Raw genomic sequence first — 16164 nt, forward strand, 5'->3', positions numbered from 1 at the left:
GTTCACAGAGTTATATTTTAAAAAATAATCATTTGTGAGGGAGGGTCCCGAAACAGTGGAGGAATGGGGTGGGGAGTTCACTTTCTCCCCCACAAATTCATCAAAAGATCATCTGGATGCTGAGCAACTTCCGCAAAACCACTTCTGAACGCTGGCGGAGGACACCAGGCGCCCAGAAAGGCAGCCCATTCTCCTCAAAAGGAGGAAGGACAAAATATGAAAGACAAAGAGAGAGACAGAAGAGTTAGGGATGGAGACCCGGCCTGGGGAGGGAGTCATGAAGGAGAAGTTCCCAAACAGCAGGAAACCCTCTCACAGGCGGGTCTGTGGGGAGTTTTGGAATCTCAGAGGGCAACATAACCAAGAAGAAAGGGGGAAAAAAGCCCGCAGAATAGGCGCCTAACCGCAACTCCCAGCAGAGAAGTAGCCCAGATGCTCGCATCTGCCACCAGCGAGCAGGGTCTGGACAGGGAGGCGTGGGTGTCATTATCAGTTCTTAGGGTAAGGACCAGGCCTGAATGCCCTGAGGACAATCTGAGGGAGCTAATGTGAGATAGCAGCCCAAACTGTGGGATTGCCAGAGAGAGAACTTGACCTGAACAAGGCTCTAACTCACAGCCTGGCCCGCTCACTCACAAAGGATTGAGCGAACACCAAAGGAGAGCAAGCCGGCTGCATGCAGGCCCCTCCGCCCTGCAGGAGGCAGAGAGGCAGGCGAGCGACAGCCAGAGCCTGGAGGCAAGGGGCTGCTCCAGTCTCAGCTCCAGAGACCCAGAGATCAGCATCCTCCACCAAGCTGTGAGCAGGCTCTCAGTTGCTAACCATGTCTTCCTTTACAGATTCTTTACTGTCTGAGCCACCAGGAAAGCTCAAAAGATACTTACTTTAAGACAACAGAAATGTTTATACAATGTGAAGGAAAGAAGCCTTTTTACCAAATCTCATACTTTACTTTTTGTATCTATGGATTTACCACCATGAAAGATGAAGATAATTAGCACTTATACCTTCTTCTTTCTTCTCACCCAATTCCCATTTTTGTTAGTTATGAATATTTCTATGTTGTCAGGATTTACATTTCCATTCCATCTACAAACGTAATTCAGAGTTTTAAGTCTTCTACATTTAAATGGATTCAATCAAACCTTTTAATAGAAGGTGGTTCCTTCATTTCTAAAGCCTGCTTTATCTTCATGTTCACCAGAATTTTTCATTCAGTGAATATAAAGCAGTAGTATATTCCTGTAAGTACATAGGAATTACATTCTCTGATTTCTTAAAAGCTTGAGGATGCTACTTTGTTGCATTTGGACTTGCCGGAGAACTTCCTTAAACTAGCATTCTTAGCTGAAAACATTACTTTCCCTTTTGAGGGGAACTGGGTGTGATGTTTTCATTTTGAAAGATGCCTGAGCCATTTCCCATCTTCACCCTCTACTTTGTACATCTTTTGCTTTTTCTGCCTTAGCATCTGCTTATGGTTCTTCAATTTATATTCAGTAATTTCACTAGAAAATATTTTCTGATAATCATTCTGTACCATATATTCCACCCCTGAAATATGTGCTCTTTTTGCTAAACATTCATATCTTTATTTTCAGGAAGTTTTCTTCTATTAGGTTTCAAGTAGTTTTTTTCACTTTGAGTTTTTTTTTTTTTCCTGTAGGAACACAAATTAAGCACATGTCAGATCATTGTCTATGTTTTCATTTTATCTTTTTCATTTATTTTATATTAGTATTTGCTTATTCTTTATATTGTTTGTGTGACTTCTAAATCCCATCCATCTTGCTCCCTAGTAGTGTTTACAGTCTTATTTATTTTTAAGTCTTTCAATGTGATGTTTAGCTCTGTAACATTTTCATTTTTCTCTTATATTATTCTCCTTTGGGTTGAGCATGGCTACTTTTCAACTCCTTTTGTTGATTCATGCCTTTCTTGCACTTTCCTTTGGGCTCTTATTTTTAAACAGAATAATATTACAAGTTTTTGAACCATGGGAAACTATTTTTCTAAACATTTTCTGGCTATTTGGGGGGACTTATTTTGATATTCATCCATATTTTTTTAGCAGTTTTTTATTTAGATTCATTTTCTTCCTTCTTTTTTTTCAAGTTTTATTTCTTTCGATTTCATGTTTGTTCCTTCCCAGTTATAATCACTAGGCATAGAAAAGGAGAAGGGAGTCTACAACTTTTACGTGGATGTCTCTCAATTGAGCTGTCACCAAATTTTTTATATTATTTGCTTTGGAGGCATTTATGGGACACGCCTCCCTTCATGCATTTAAATAAATAAGACACAGCACACAAGAAGGACATCTGGGTCACAGGAACTTAATGCTGTTGCTTCACCTTTTTCTTTTGGTTATAACATCCCACCTCTGTTTAGACTCCTTTCTGAGAGGGTAACTGTAAGCCTCCAATAGGTTTACATTTTTGAGAGACACACTTATCAAATTTCCTCATATAACTATGAAACAATTATTGGTCTAATTTTTTTCTGATTACCTGTTATATAATGAAACAATATGCAAATGAAATGATGAAAGATTAGAATTCATATGACATTAGGTACATTTTTTCCTTCTATTTCCAAACTGAAAAAAAAAAAATCAGAAGTTTTTCCAAATAAACTGGAGACAATCATAACTTTCTGTATTATGGACATTATAACAGTCTGACAGGGACTTTAATATATTAGAAAATTACAATGAAGTCAAGCTTCATTGTATTCCTACTACATAATTACTTAGGAATGACTCAGCTTCACCAAAAATGTTTAATATTAATAGCAAATTTTTAATGGAACCAGTGCAATTCACTGAGAAAACTAACCATAAAGAATGTAGTACTTGATAATATCAGCACTTATTATTCCACCAATTATTTTTGTTCACAATTCATATGAATTTCTAAAATGTCAATAAGACCTTCACAATCCCAAAGAACATATTTATAAAAACAGTCTGTACCTTCTTTAAGTTTCAAATATCAGAGCAATTAATACCAGCTTTGAATCTATTTCTTTACTTTAAAAAATTATACTTTTATCTCTTTTGATACTCACTAAATAATTCTTTTCTACTTCTTTAAATTATGCTCTTTATCATTTCCTTCCTTTTATATTGAGTTTGTTTTAGCTGTTTTTAAAAATTAACTTATAGAAATGGATATTTAGCTCACTAATTTTCAGTTACTCTTCAGTTATTATTCTTATTCTTCAATGTAACATTTTCATTATCATTTGGCTTAAATTATTTTTATTTTTATTTTTCTATTATAATTTTTCTTTAACTCATAGATATTTAGAGATGCTTCATTTTCAAATATTTAGGAAAAGATCTAGCTGTTATTTTAAACATTTCTATCTTAATTAAGCTGTTATCAGAGAACATAATCCATATATATTTGATCCTATGAAATTTGCTGGAATTCACTAACTGGTCCTGTAATCTTTGTGAATGTTTTATAAATGCTTAAAAATAATGGATATTCAGCAGTTTTTAAATGCAGTGTCCTATATATGTTCATCAGTGCAAGTAGTTTCTTTACTGTATTATTTAATACATTATATCATTGAAAAAATTTTTGCATGTTCTATCAAAGAGAGAAAATATTCTACTGTGATTCTGGATTTGCTTATTTCCCTTTGAGGATTTGCTTATTTCAAATTTTCATTTTTATTCTTTAAAAATATTATTATTGAATATAAATTCTATTTGATAATTATTTTCTCCAAGCAAGTTGAAGGTATCTGTCCACTATAGTTTGTCTTCCAAGGTTGCTATTGAGAAATCAGCTGTATTTTACTCCTAAGAATGTAATTTCTTGGCTACTTTTAAAATGTTAGTAATATCTTGGCATAGTTTTTAAGGAAACTATATATTAGAAGCCTACATATAATTTTTGAGTAATATAAAAATGAATGACAGTGGAAATTGTGGATGGAAAACACAGAAAATGAAAAGAATCAAATTAATATATATCAGAACCTATGCTTGCTGTTTATACATTTTATCATTAAATTTGAAAGCTGAGCAAAAGAATTAACTATCATTATCCCCATATTACAGAGGGAAAAGATGGGAGATAGCCAAGGTTTTCATAATCTATGGCACCACAGTTTACCTAGAGGCAACTATGTTATTTATAGGAGTTCTTAATTAAAAAAAATGATAATATTTCCTATAAGTTACAGTATAAAGTCTAGAAGAGAGATCAGCAGATCTTACTATACCTCTTTTTTAAATAAAATATTGTACTTACTTTGTGGAAGAAATTCACTCTCCCGACTGATCCAATTTTCCCAGTGTGATTCATGAAGCTAATGTTTCCTTCAGTAGCTCCATAAAACTCACATATCTTAATATTTCCAAATCTGTCTAAGAATTCTCTCCATACATCACTGCGTGCTCCATTTCCAATTGCCAAACGCACCCGATGATCCTTTTCTCCTTCTCTCTGTTAGAAGAAAATATTTTCCTCTTAATTTATTAATTTCAAATCCCAATTCTTTCTGTTATTGCTTTACTTAAATGGCAACAATCCAGAAGTTGTATATGGCAAAGAGTAAAAAAATTCATGTAAGTCCCTGGCATAACTGGGTCCCCTAGCTAATGAACTAACACTGGCCCACAGTAATCCAGCTTTTATTTTCCTATATCTGGGAAAATCTCTTCCTAAATTTGAGATGCTGAAGTCTTATTTTCCCTGATATATATTTTCTTCCTTACCAGAATGGAAGTTCCTCAAAAATTTAAAAACAGAACTACCATGTGATCCAATATAGTGCACCCCATGAAGATGGGAAGAAATGGAAACAGTGACAGACTTTATTTTCTAGGGCTTCAAAATCACTGTGGACAGTGACTGCAGCTGTGAAATTAAAAGATGCTTGCTTCTTGGAAGAAAAGCTATGACAAACCTGGACAGCATTTTAAAAAGCAGAGACAAAGACACTTTGCTGACAAAGGTCTATAAAGTCAAAGCTATGGTTTTTCCAGTAATCATGTATGGATGTGAGAGGTGGAACATAAAGAAGGCTGAGAGTCGAAGAATTGATGCTTTCGAACTGTGGTGCTGAAAAAGACTCTTGAGAGTCCCTTGGACAGCAAGGAGATCAAACCAGTCAATCCTAAAGGAAATCAACTCTGAATATTCACTGGAAAGACTGTTGCTGAAGCTGAAGCTCCAATACTTTAACCACCTGATAAGAAGAGCCAGCTCATTGGAAAAGACACTGATGCTGGGAAGGGTTAAAGGCACGAGGACAACGAGGCAACAGAGGATGAGCTGGTTGGATGGCATCACTGACTCAGTGGACACAACTCAAGGAGAGAGTGAAGGACAAGAAAGCCTGGCATGCTGCAGCCCACAGGGTCGCAAAGAGTGAGACATGAATGAGCTACTGAACAGCAGTAACAAATACTCATTGTGGCATTATTTACAAAAGCCAAGACATGGAAGACCCTAACGCCCATCAACAGATGGATGAAGAAAATGTGATATAGATACACACGAATATTATTCCATCATAAAGAAGAATGAAACCTTACCAACACAGATGGACTTTGAGGGCATTATGCTAAGTGAAATGAGTCAGACAAAGAAGGATAAATACTGTATGATCTCATATATATGTGGCATCTGAGAAACAAGCAAACAGCACAAAAACAAAACCCCCAAACCCTTAACAGAAAACATATTGGTGGTTGCCAGGGGCAGGGTAAGGAGTGGGCAAAAAAGGGTGAAGGGGGCCAAAATGTACAAATCTCTAGTCATAAGATAAGCAAGTCCTGGGGATGCACAACACAGCGTGGTGACTATAATTAACAATACTGAATTACATATTTGAAAGTTGCTAAGAGAGTAGAAAGTGAAGTCGCTCAGTCGTGTCTGACTCTGCGATCCCATGGACTGCAGCCTACCAGGTTCCTCCATCCATGGGATTTTCCAAGCAAGAATACTGGAGTGGGTTGCCATTTCCTTCTCCAGGAGATCTTCCTGACGCAGGGATTGAACCTGGATCTCCCACATTGTAGGCAGACGCTTTACCGTCTGAGGCACCAGAGTTGACTCTTAAACAACCAGGGATTGAGGACAAGGACCCGCCATGCAGTAGAAAATCCAAACATAACTTCTAGCTGGCCCTTAGTATCATCAGTTCCACATTCCCAGATGCAACAACAGCAGATCATGTAATACTATGATATTTACTATGGAAAAAAATCTGCGAATAAGTGGACCTTTGCAGTTCAAATCCATGCTATTCAAGGGCCACTGTAAATCTTAAAGTTCTTATCACAAGGGAAAGAAAATTTGAAACTATGTACGGTCTTGAATGTTAATTAGACTTACATTGGTGATCAATTTGCAATACATACAATATACTGAATCATTATACTGCATACCTAAAACTAATATGTTCATGTTCATTATACCTCAATTAAAAAGTTACAGTAAGGATATAATATCAGCTTAGTCATGGTAAAACCATGATTCCCTCTGATGTACCATCATCCTTACAAAAGTAATATAAAATAACAAGAAATAATAATGTCAGCAATAATAATAAAATAGAGAACACAATGTCCCTGACACAATTAAAAATGGCCTAATGAACATTCTTTATCTCAGTTCCTTCTCAGTCTTAAGGAGATTTTTATCTATTAACTTTAAATAACACAGAGAATGGGAAAGGTAATTTCTCAACCTGAAAAGTGAAGAGATAAGAGGCATGTGACTAAGCAGAGGGGATAAGTTTGAACTCTAAGCCTGTATTTGGGAACACAATACACAGTCCAGAGTGTGTCAACAAAGCATCAAAACAAAAAACAAAAAAACATGAGGAAGGCAGAAATCTTGGTTGGAAATTTGTTTAGGAAGCAGCTGCACTCGGAGACATCCTAATACAGACAGTGTATCTGGGGTTTGCCCTCTGCACATTGGTCAAATACTTGAGACTTACTCTCTAGAGAAGGCCAACCAGATACCATTTCAGGGGTAGGAATCTATTGAAAACAGTAAATTCAGTGCAAGTCTGAATATTAAGTGGTGAGATCTCAGAGCCAAACTAATCTGCAGGGGTAGAAATCAGAATACTGTTTGCATTTGGTAGAACAATGACTGATTTTTGATGATACCTAGGGGAATATTTTCAAGAAGAAAATGAATAAAATTGATTAAAAATACTTGAAGTGTTAAATCATGTTCAGAAATTTCAGCTATAACAGAAAGTTTTGAGATGAATTGGTAACAGGCATTTAGAAAACAAAATTTTGAAGTCAATTAGTATCAGGGATAAAAAGCTAAAAATTATCATTGTATTTTAATTACATTGTGTGTATGCTACGAACAAACTATATATGACTTTTTAAAATGAAAACAACTAATCATCAACATATTTTAAAACATATTTAAAACAAAATATTTTGAAACATTAATATAATTAGATTGGTGCCACAGAGGGAGAAGAAACATATGTGTGCGTGAATGACTATGTGAGTAGGAAGGGCAGCAGATGACAGCTAAAACTGAAAAATCAAGAAGTAGTAACATGCATGTTTTATTAAGAAATATAGAAGTAGGGGCAGCCCTGGTGGCTCAGTGGTAAAGAATCCTCCTGCCAATTCAAGGAACATGGGCTAGATCCCTGATCCAGGAAGATCCCACATGCCACAGAGCAACTGAGCCCCGGTGCCACAATCACTGAGCCTGTGCTCTAGAGCCTGGGAGCCGCAGCTACCGAACCACACGCTGCAACTGCTGAAGCCCAGGCACCCTAGAGCCCGTGTTCCACAGGAGAAGCCGCTCAATGAGAGGCCCATGCACCACACCTAGAGAGTAGCCCCTGCTCGCCACAACCAGAGAAAAGCCTGTGCAGCAGTGGAGGCCCAGCACAGCCAAAAATAAATAAATAAATACAATTATTCTTTTAAAAAAAAGAAATATGGAAGTAAATAATAACCAAAATATCTTAAAATAATTAAATATATTTACCTCTAGAGATCAAGTATTGACAGGATTGGGTACCATTTTCTCATGACAGTGCTATCTGATTTTTTAAAAAATTGTAAAAGTACTAGTTTAGTAAAATAAAAATTAAATTAAAAAAATAAAATAAGAGCCAAGGGCTGTGGATACATCAGAATCTGACCTGCTGATTTTGTTAGGCCTTTAAATTCTTAAGGTAAATATTCCACTGATAAAACAAAATGAATAAACAAACACAAACGCACTCAATCACAGTAGCTTCTTGCAAGACAGAGGATTCTTCTCTACCACTAAATACAACCAGGAGCAATTCTGTCCTGGTTCCTCCTCCCATGGGCATGTCCAATACTGCCCACCTGGCATGGAACCAGCTTAAGGATTTTTCACTGCCATCTTCGTATATAAAAATAGTAGTCTGCAATCTTAGGATTTATTCTGCTTTAACAGAGGACAATCTTTCGTACAGCATGACTCCTGGATGCTTTTCAGGTAAGAGATGAGTTTTAGCAAGTACCATTAATTATAAAATGAACTGGCACACTCTGGAAAACCAGTAAGAAGGTTGTTTGAAACCCAATTACATAGATTTTAACCTGTGTGGTCTATAGATATATAAGCTTACTATCAATAAATAAGAATATTCATTTAGAGTCATTCAACAATATAGAAAATAAAATCACCAAAACTAGGATAAGGCTTTTGTCTAAAAATATTAAATTCACGTATTTAACTCTTCAGATATGTATTTATTTAAAATGTTTAAATAATTATTCTACTTTTCTTTCCTTTAAAAGAAAACCCAGAAGATCATGCTTTGAGGGGTTTGAAGAAAGGTCAACAGATTCATTATTTAGTGTTGTGGGAAAAAAGAGAATGAATATTTCTTCTTTTGTTCGTATGCATATACTCCTAAAACAAAAATGACATAATTAATATAAGGTATATAAATTACAGTTATTTTATAGTTTATTGAGATATAATCTAAAGTTTCAATGACATTATTCAGATTTTTATCTGATTAAAATCATGAGCATGGAAATATATAAATGAAAATAATATATTTATTTATATAAATAATTTTCTATAAATAATAAATAATTATATAAAAATATATGAAGCTCTGGAGCAAGGCCAAACTATATAATTATATTTGGCATATACCCACACAAAATCACATATATACACATATATGAAGAGGTGATGGGAGAAGAGAAACAGAAGTTTTTAAAAGACTGTTTACACAGGAGTGGAAACTTTACCTGAAAGATATATAATACCCAGGGAGATGCTATCATAAATGTCATCAAGATGTTATCAAGGGTTCAGTTCAGTTCAGTTCAGTCACTCAGTCGTGTCCGACCTGGGGCTAAATCCAGCCTACTTCCTCTTTTAGTCAATAAAGTTTTATTAGGACAGAATCATACCCATTTATTTGAATTGTCTACCCTGCTTGTGCAATACAGATGCAGAACTAAGTAGTTGTGCCAGACAGCATAATCCACAAATCCTAAAATAATTACTAATCCGGTGCTTTATGGAAAAAGCTTATTGACCTCTGCCCTAAATTATACACAAAGTGAGAAAAGCAACAACTTAATATTAACACATAGCTAACACCACCTGGTAAACTGGACAACACACTGGTGCTACAAATTAGTTCATTAAGCCTTTTCATCCAGATTCACTCTATGTTTTCTTCCTAAAAGAAGGGCTTTATCTTATTGGAAATAAAGGGGAGTTCATTTTATTTGTAAGACAGGTGAAGAGTTTCTTTTGTATACAAGCACATTGGTTGGTGGACAAAAGGTTGTTCAGATGAGCCTTAAAAAAATCCTACCCACCTAGTGATGTTGGGAAGCTCTCTTGGTGACCCTGCAAGATGACTGGAAGCCAAGGAAAGGTACCAAGCAGAGCCTGAGGTAATAACAACAGTAAGCTGGCACCAATGGCATGATGGACTGAGAGTTTTGTAGCAGACAGCAATTGAAATGATCCAGATAAAAGATGGTAAGGGGAGGAACCCACTATATGGTCAGAGAAATGGTAGAGGAGGGTCAGCAAAAAGACAAATGTGTGGAAGAAAAAATTAACAAGATTGGTAAACAGAGACTTCAAGCATACCCTGGCATATATGAAAATTGAGACTCTTGAGAGTCCCTTGGACTGCAAGGAGATCAAATCAGTCAATCCTAAAGGAAATCAGCCCTGAATATTCATTGGAAGGACTGATGCTGAAGCTTAAGCTCCAATACTTTGGCCACCTGATGCTAAGAACTGACTTGTTGGAAAAGACCCTGATGCTGGGAAAGATTGAAGGCAGAAGGATAAGGGGATGACAGAGGATGAGATGTTTGGATGGCATCACCAACTTGATGGACATGAGTTTGAGCAAGCTCTGGGAGTTGGTGATGGACAGAGAAGTCTGGCATGCTGCAGTCCACAGGGTCGCAAAGAGTCGGACACAACTGAGAGACTGAACTGAACTGATACAGAAATCGAGAGCAGGGTCTGAGGTTGTGAATTACACTTAATCTCATGTGTGTCCTTTTTGAAGGTGATTTGTGAAATCAGTGGTAAATCATCTAAAATGCAACCAAATCTTCCTAATGCATGTGTGCCAAGTCGCTTCAGTTGTGTCTGACTCTTTCGCAACCTGCCAGGCTCCCCTGTCCATGGGATTCTCCAGGCAAGAATACAGGAATGGGTTGCCATGACCTCCTCCAAGGGATCTTCCCGACGCAGAGACTGAACCCTTGTGTTTTACATCTCCTGCACTGGCAGGCAGGTTCTTTACCACTAGCGTCACCTGGGAGGTCTCAATCTTCCTAATGCCAATCTATAATTTAAAGAAGCTCCTCTCTGTCTGAAAGTCTCTTAAAGACTTCTTTTAGAAAAATTCCAATTCCTTTTACTTCTTCCTGAGTTATGAGGTTACTGCCTAAATGTCACTGGATATCTAGGCTGTGTTGGGAACAGGATGAGGAGAGCATGCATAAATATAAGCACAATTAGATGAACAAATGAACACATAGCACCTACATAGGCACATACACAAAAGTAAGACACAGAGTGGCAGAGACAAAGAGACAGATGGAAGAGGAAAGGCAGAGAGTAAAACTTAGAGAGAGAAGATGAAAAAAAAAGAAACAGTGAATAGAGCAACACAGAAACATGGACACAGTGACACTCAAGACAGCTGAAGACACACACACTCACACACACACACACGTGTGCACAGGGATGTAAAGTGAGACACAGTCACACAGCACAGAGAACCACAACACAGAGTGAGAGATAGTGACAAAGATGCATGCGCACAGAGGGATGTCTTCTCTCTCACACATACACATGCACACAAAGCCGAAAAAAAAACCAAAAAGATATAAACTAGACATGGACATCCTGGAAGACAGAGGGAAGCACATACACAGAGATGCACAGCTGCACGCAGAGGCATCAGTGTGGAGGCACACAGAATGAGACATGTGCAAATAGAGAGACTTAAGATCAGAAACCAAGACAGAGAGAGTCCAAGAAAGAGGGCCAAGCAGAAATCTGGACCGTGTGGGACGGGAATGAAAGACAAGCCTGCAGTCATGTCAGAAGAAGCAAGGGAGTATGTCTGTACTCCGTGACCAGGTTATTATATTGTCTCATTTTAATCACCATGACAACTCTACGAAATAAGAAGCATTATCCTCATTTTGCACATTGGGATAATGAAGTTCAGGTCCAAAGTCAAACATCAAATAGAGATAGAATGTGAACTCATCGAAGCCTAAGTGCTCTGTGGGCAGGGAAGGAAGGAAGGAGGAACGGACAGAAGGAAAGAAAGAAGGGGAGCAGGGAGAAAACCAACTCAAAAGCCCTCAACAGCTCCTGCTCTATTTTCCCAAGCCTTTCCCCATGATTTTAGTAATAGAAAACAATTGAAACCTGGGCGTCTGGGCTTCCCTGGTGGCTTAGTGGTGAAGAATCTGCCTGCCAATGCAGGAGACGTTGGAGACACAGATCAGAGTTTGATCCCTGATCTGGGAGGATCCTACATGCCGTGGGGAAACTATGCCCGTGTGCCACAACTATTGAGACTGTGCTCTAGAGCCTGGGAGCCCAAACCGCTGAAGCCTGCAACAGCCTGTGCTCCGCAACAAGAGAGGCCACTGCAACGAGAAGCCCTCTTACCACAACTAGAGACTAGGCCCCGCTCTCCACAACTAGAGAATGGCCCTCGCAGCAACAAATACCAAGCACAGCCAAAACTAAATAAACACATAAAACTATTTAGTAACAATAAAAAAAAGGAAACTCTAATTTAGCAGTAAGGGCTCAAGTGTTTACACACTGGTGCACACACAGAGTAAGCTACTGCATTGTACACAGAACAGACACGTTTTATCCCATTTGGAATTTAAGAGAGAACTTGCTCAATGGATCAGAGCTTTCAATGCCGACATTCCAGGGTCACAGTTTTTCCCTCTGGCTTTCAGTGCCACGCATCACAACGATGTGCCCATAGCAGTGGAAGAATCACAGTAATTTGTACCAAGGCTCTTGTTTCTTCAACATATCCTCTGGGAGCTGTTTTCCAGGAGTGTCTGTGGGGCTTCTGTACTTGAGGGAGTGGCTGAACTGCAGTTACCTCCTACCCAGTCACAGATTTATTCCTGTGCTGAAATGTACAGGTCTCTAACAATGCCTCTTAGAAACAAAGCCTCCTTCTTCCAGACCACGTGCTTAATCCTATTCAGTGACTCTACAACACACCCAGGCTGAATAGCCTCTTTATATACTTATGAAAAGTGAAACTCTGGAGGCTGTTTTAATATAGGTAATTCTGTGTATCAACCCTGATTTCTCAGGAAACAAAGACTGTTGATAGATGGAGAGACAAAAAACAAAAAACAAAAAAAAAAACCACAACTCACAGTGAAAACAAAGGGGCAAATCTTTTCTGCCTTTTAGTCCTGGATAAGCAGTGAGTTAAGGCACAAAACAAAAGTATGGTGTAATTTGTAAAGGATCATCAAAAACATACAACAACTTGTGTTAGGGATTACGATTCTTCCATCTTGATTCTATTTAACAGAAGACCTCTTTTCTCTAAAACCTACTGTAATCACATATATACAAGTATCACACACACACATCCCTGTAATAAAAGAATGGCTATAACACTCCAACAGTTTGCTTCTTTCATGGACACTCTACTACTACACACTGGAAAAATACAGACAGCAAGCCCAGTGGGTGTCACAGAAGAGGGACAAAGAAACTTAAGTGCAAACAGGGTATGAGAGAATCCTGTTGACAAGAAAACATGCACAAAAGAGCAGATTTTATACTGAAGCAGGAAAGCAGTGGTGGAGGGGAGAGGCCAGGGGACTCCTTCCAGAAAGGACCTAAGAGGATTTGAAAGCAGAGATTGCTAAGACAGTATAGGCTCAGCTGCCCCTAAAAGTCATGGTCAAGCTGCCTTTCCAGCCTGGGTATGGGCAAGCCACGATTCCAGAGATGACAGTCATCAGTTCAACAAACCAATCTAAGTCATAAATAACAGTAAGAAAAGACCTCTGGGACTGCAAGTGTTACCACAAAAAGCTGTAACACATTGTTGCTCGGTCCCTAAGTCCTACTCTTTGCGACTCCATGGACTGCAGCGTGCCAGGCTTCCCTGTCCTTCACTATCTCCCAGAGTTTGCTTAAACTCATGTCCACTGTGGAGAAGGCAATGGCACCCCACTCCAGTACTCTTGCCTGGAAAATCCCATGGACGGAGGAGCCTGGTGGGCTGCAGTCCATGGGGTCGCAAAGAGTCTGGACATGACTGAGCGATTTCACTTTCACTTTTCACTTTCATGCATTGGAGAAGGAAATGGCAACCCACTCCAGTGTTCTTGCCAGGAGAATCCCAGGGACAGGGGAGGCTGGAGGGCTGCTGTCTCTGGGGTCGCACAGAGTTGGACACGACTGATGCGACTTAGCAGCAGCAGCAGCAGCAGCATGTCCACTGAGTCAGTGATGCCATCCAACTATCTCATCCTCTGTCACCCCCTTCTCCTCCGGCCCTTGATCCTTCCCAGCATCAGAGTCCTTTCCAATAAACTGGCTTTTTGCATCAAGGGAGCTTCAGCGTTAGCATCAGTCCTTCTAATCACACTGTGACACCTAATGGGCTTATTTCCACTCATTTTCTAGAAAATAATAAGTAATCAAGATTATCATTTGTAGACCACTCTGCACAGGTGCCTTCTATCCTGGCAGCAGTGGGAAAACTGAAAATGGGAGGAAAGCAGTGCTTCAGACCAGCAGCGCTGCAAAGTGGCCTTGTAGAGAAAGACCAGCTCCAGGAGTTGACAAGACTCACCTCTAACCCAAATGACTGAGTTCACTCACCTAAAAGGGAGGATGATCTTCCCTGGAGACCCAGAAAACGTTCACCTGAGCCACAACTGCCATGAGTCACTAAAGAATGTTCTGAAAAATGCAGGATAATTTCTGCTGAACGCCGCATTAGCCTCAGGCCCTTTAGGCAATAATGCCGACTGGGATTTTTCTGAACTCTCCTTGGACTCTGTCCTCCCCAGGAACTTTGACTTTCTCATTGCAATTGAGCTTCCCTTGCAGGTCTGGGACTAGGCAAAGACTGTGCCAATCAGGAACACTTGTGGGTCCCAGCAACTGGTCTTCTCATATTTGTTACTTTATTTTTAAAAATAATACAACAAATTTTTTTGAGCACTACGATGTCAGGCACCATTTTGAGTACTGAGGATATAACTATTGATAAAAATGATAAATCTGCTTTCCTAGAACTTATATAATAGTTAGGGTGGGGAGATTAAAACACAACAAATAAAAATTATCTATGAAATATATAATGAGGTGATAAGTTTTATGAGGAAAATAAGGCACGAAAGAGAACCAGGAGACTGTAGTGAAGAGCCTGACTCCATTCTTTATGGTTGACTGCACGGAGCTTTCAAACCACCCCCATGCCCCTTCCTCTTCTGCCCTAAATCTGCGCAAACTATTGAGAATGGCCAGGGCTCCTTCCTTTGGCAGCAACAGGAAGTTCAAAGCACTTGAGCAATGCTACGTGCACAAGGTCCCTCACCCTAGTGCCAGCCTCTTAGCACAATAAAAGCTGAACTGGTCTCTTTCTTCCGCTATCTCAAGCCAGTTTTTGACCTGCTTGGGCCCCTGTCCTCCTCTCCCCAGAAAGTCACATTGTGTGAGTAATAAATCCATTCACATTCTCTTAGTGCATGTGTGACATCATTAGTCTCAACACTACAACCCAATTTTGAGTGTGGGGTCCACGTGAGTTGGGAAGGTGACTTGTACCAGACACAAATATGGGCTGTGGCCAGAGAAGCCCTCTCTGAGGAGGATGTGACTAGCCAGGGAATGAAACATGCAAATATCTGGGGGAACATTCAAGGGGAGGAACAGAGAGTCCTGGTGCATGGAAGAAAAAGCTAGGAGGCCACTGCGGCTGGGGTGGATGAAACAAGCAGAGTGTGTGTCGGGGTGGGGGCAGGGGGATCCTAGCAGGGCAAGCAGATCCCACAGAGCTGTATGGCCCCATGCTAAGGGGATCTGGATTTTCCTCCAGCAAAACTATCAGAGGGATTTGAATAGTGAAGTAACATAATCTGATTTACATTTTAACAGAATTATTCCAACTGCTACGTAAGATAAGAATCAAAGTTAGAAGGGCAAAATGGAATTCAGAAGAGGTCATTTCTGGGATTTTGGGGGAGAAGTTGTGCCAGTGCAGATGAGAGCAGCAGGGCAGTAAGAGGAGGTTTGAGTCTGGATATATTTAAACGTTGAAACTGCAGGATGTGCTCATGGAGGTGTGAGAAAAAAAGAGGCTGCAAGGAAGATGAATGACGGGGCTACAGATACACGTTTGAGAGTTGAGTTGTAGATGGTATTTACAGCTGGGAACATGTCCAGAGAGAGAGAGAAGGGAAAGGCTTGACTGAGAGTTCTGGACATGCTAACATTTAGAGGTCAGGAAGACTGAGGAAGATCTCAGCAATAGAGCCAATTTAAAGCTATAAACTGGCTGGTTCAGCTATTCCTGAACTTGGTTTATATGAGTCTAATATAGAGATAGGGGCTGATAGATGCAATTGCAAACCCGTCAAGCTGGAGACTAGAA

The 16164-nt window shown here is 39.2% G+C and overlaps 1 protein-coding gene across 1 annotated transcript in view; it reads right to left on the reverse strand.

Moving 5' to 3' along the window:
* SLC27A6 (solute carrier family 27 member 6) overlaps positions 1-16164 on the reverse strand; it is a 71419-nt gene that overhangs the window by 17196 nt on the left and 38059 nt on the right. The window contains exon 5 of the mRNA XM_052643912.1: positions 4269-4463. Coding sequence (XP_052499872.1) covers positions 4269-4463 — 195 coding nt within the window. The remainder of the gene's footprint in view (positions 1-4268; positions 4464-16164) is intronic.

The sequence above is a fragment of the Budorcas taxicolor genome, chromosome 7 (genome assembly GCF_023091745.1).
Source record: "Budorcas taxicolor isolate Tak-1 chromosome 7, Takin1.1, whole genome shotgun sequence".
NCBI lineage: Eukaryota > Metazoa > Chordata > Mammalia > Artiodactyla > Bovidae > Budorcas > Budorcas taxicolor.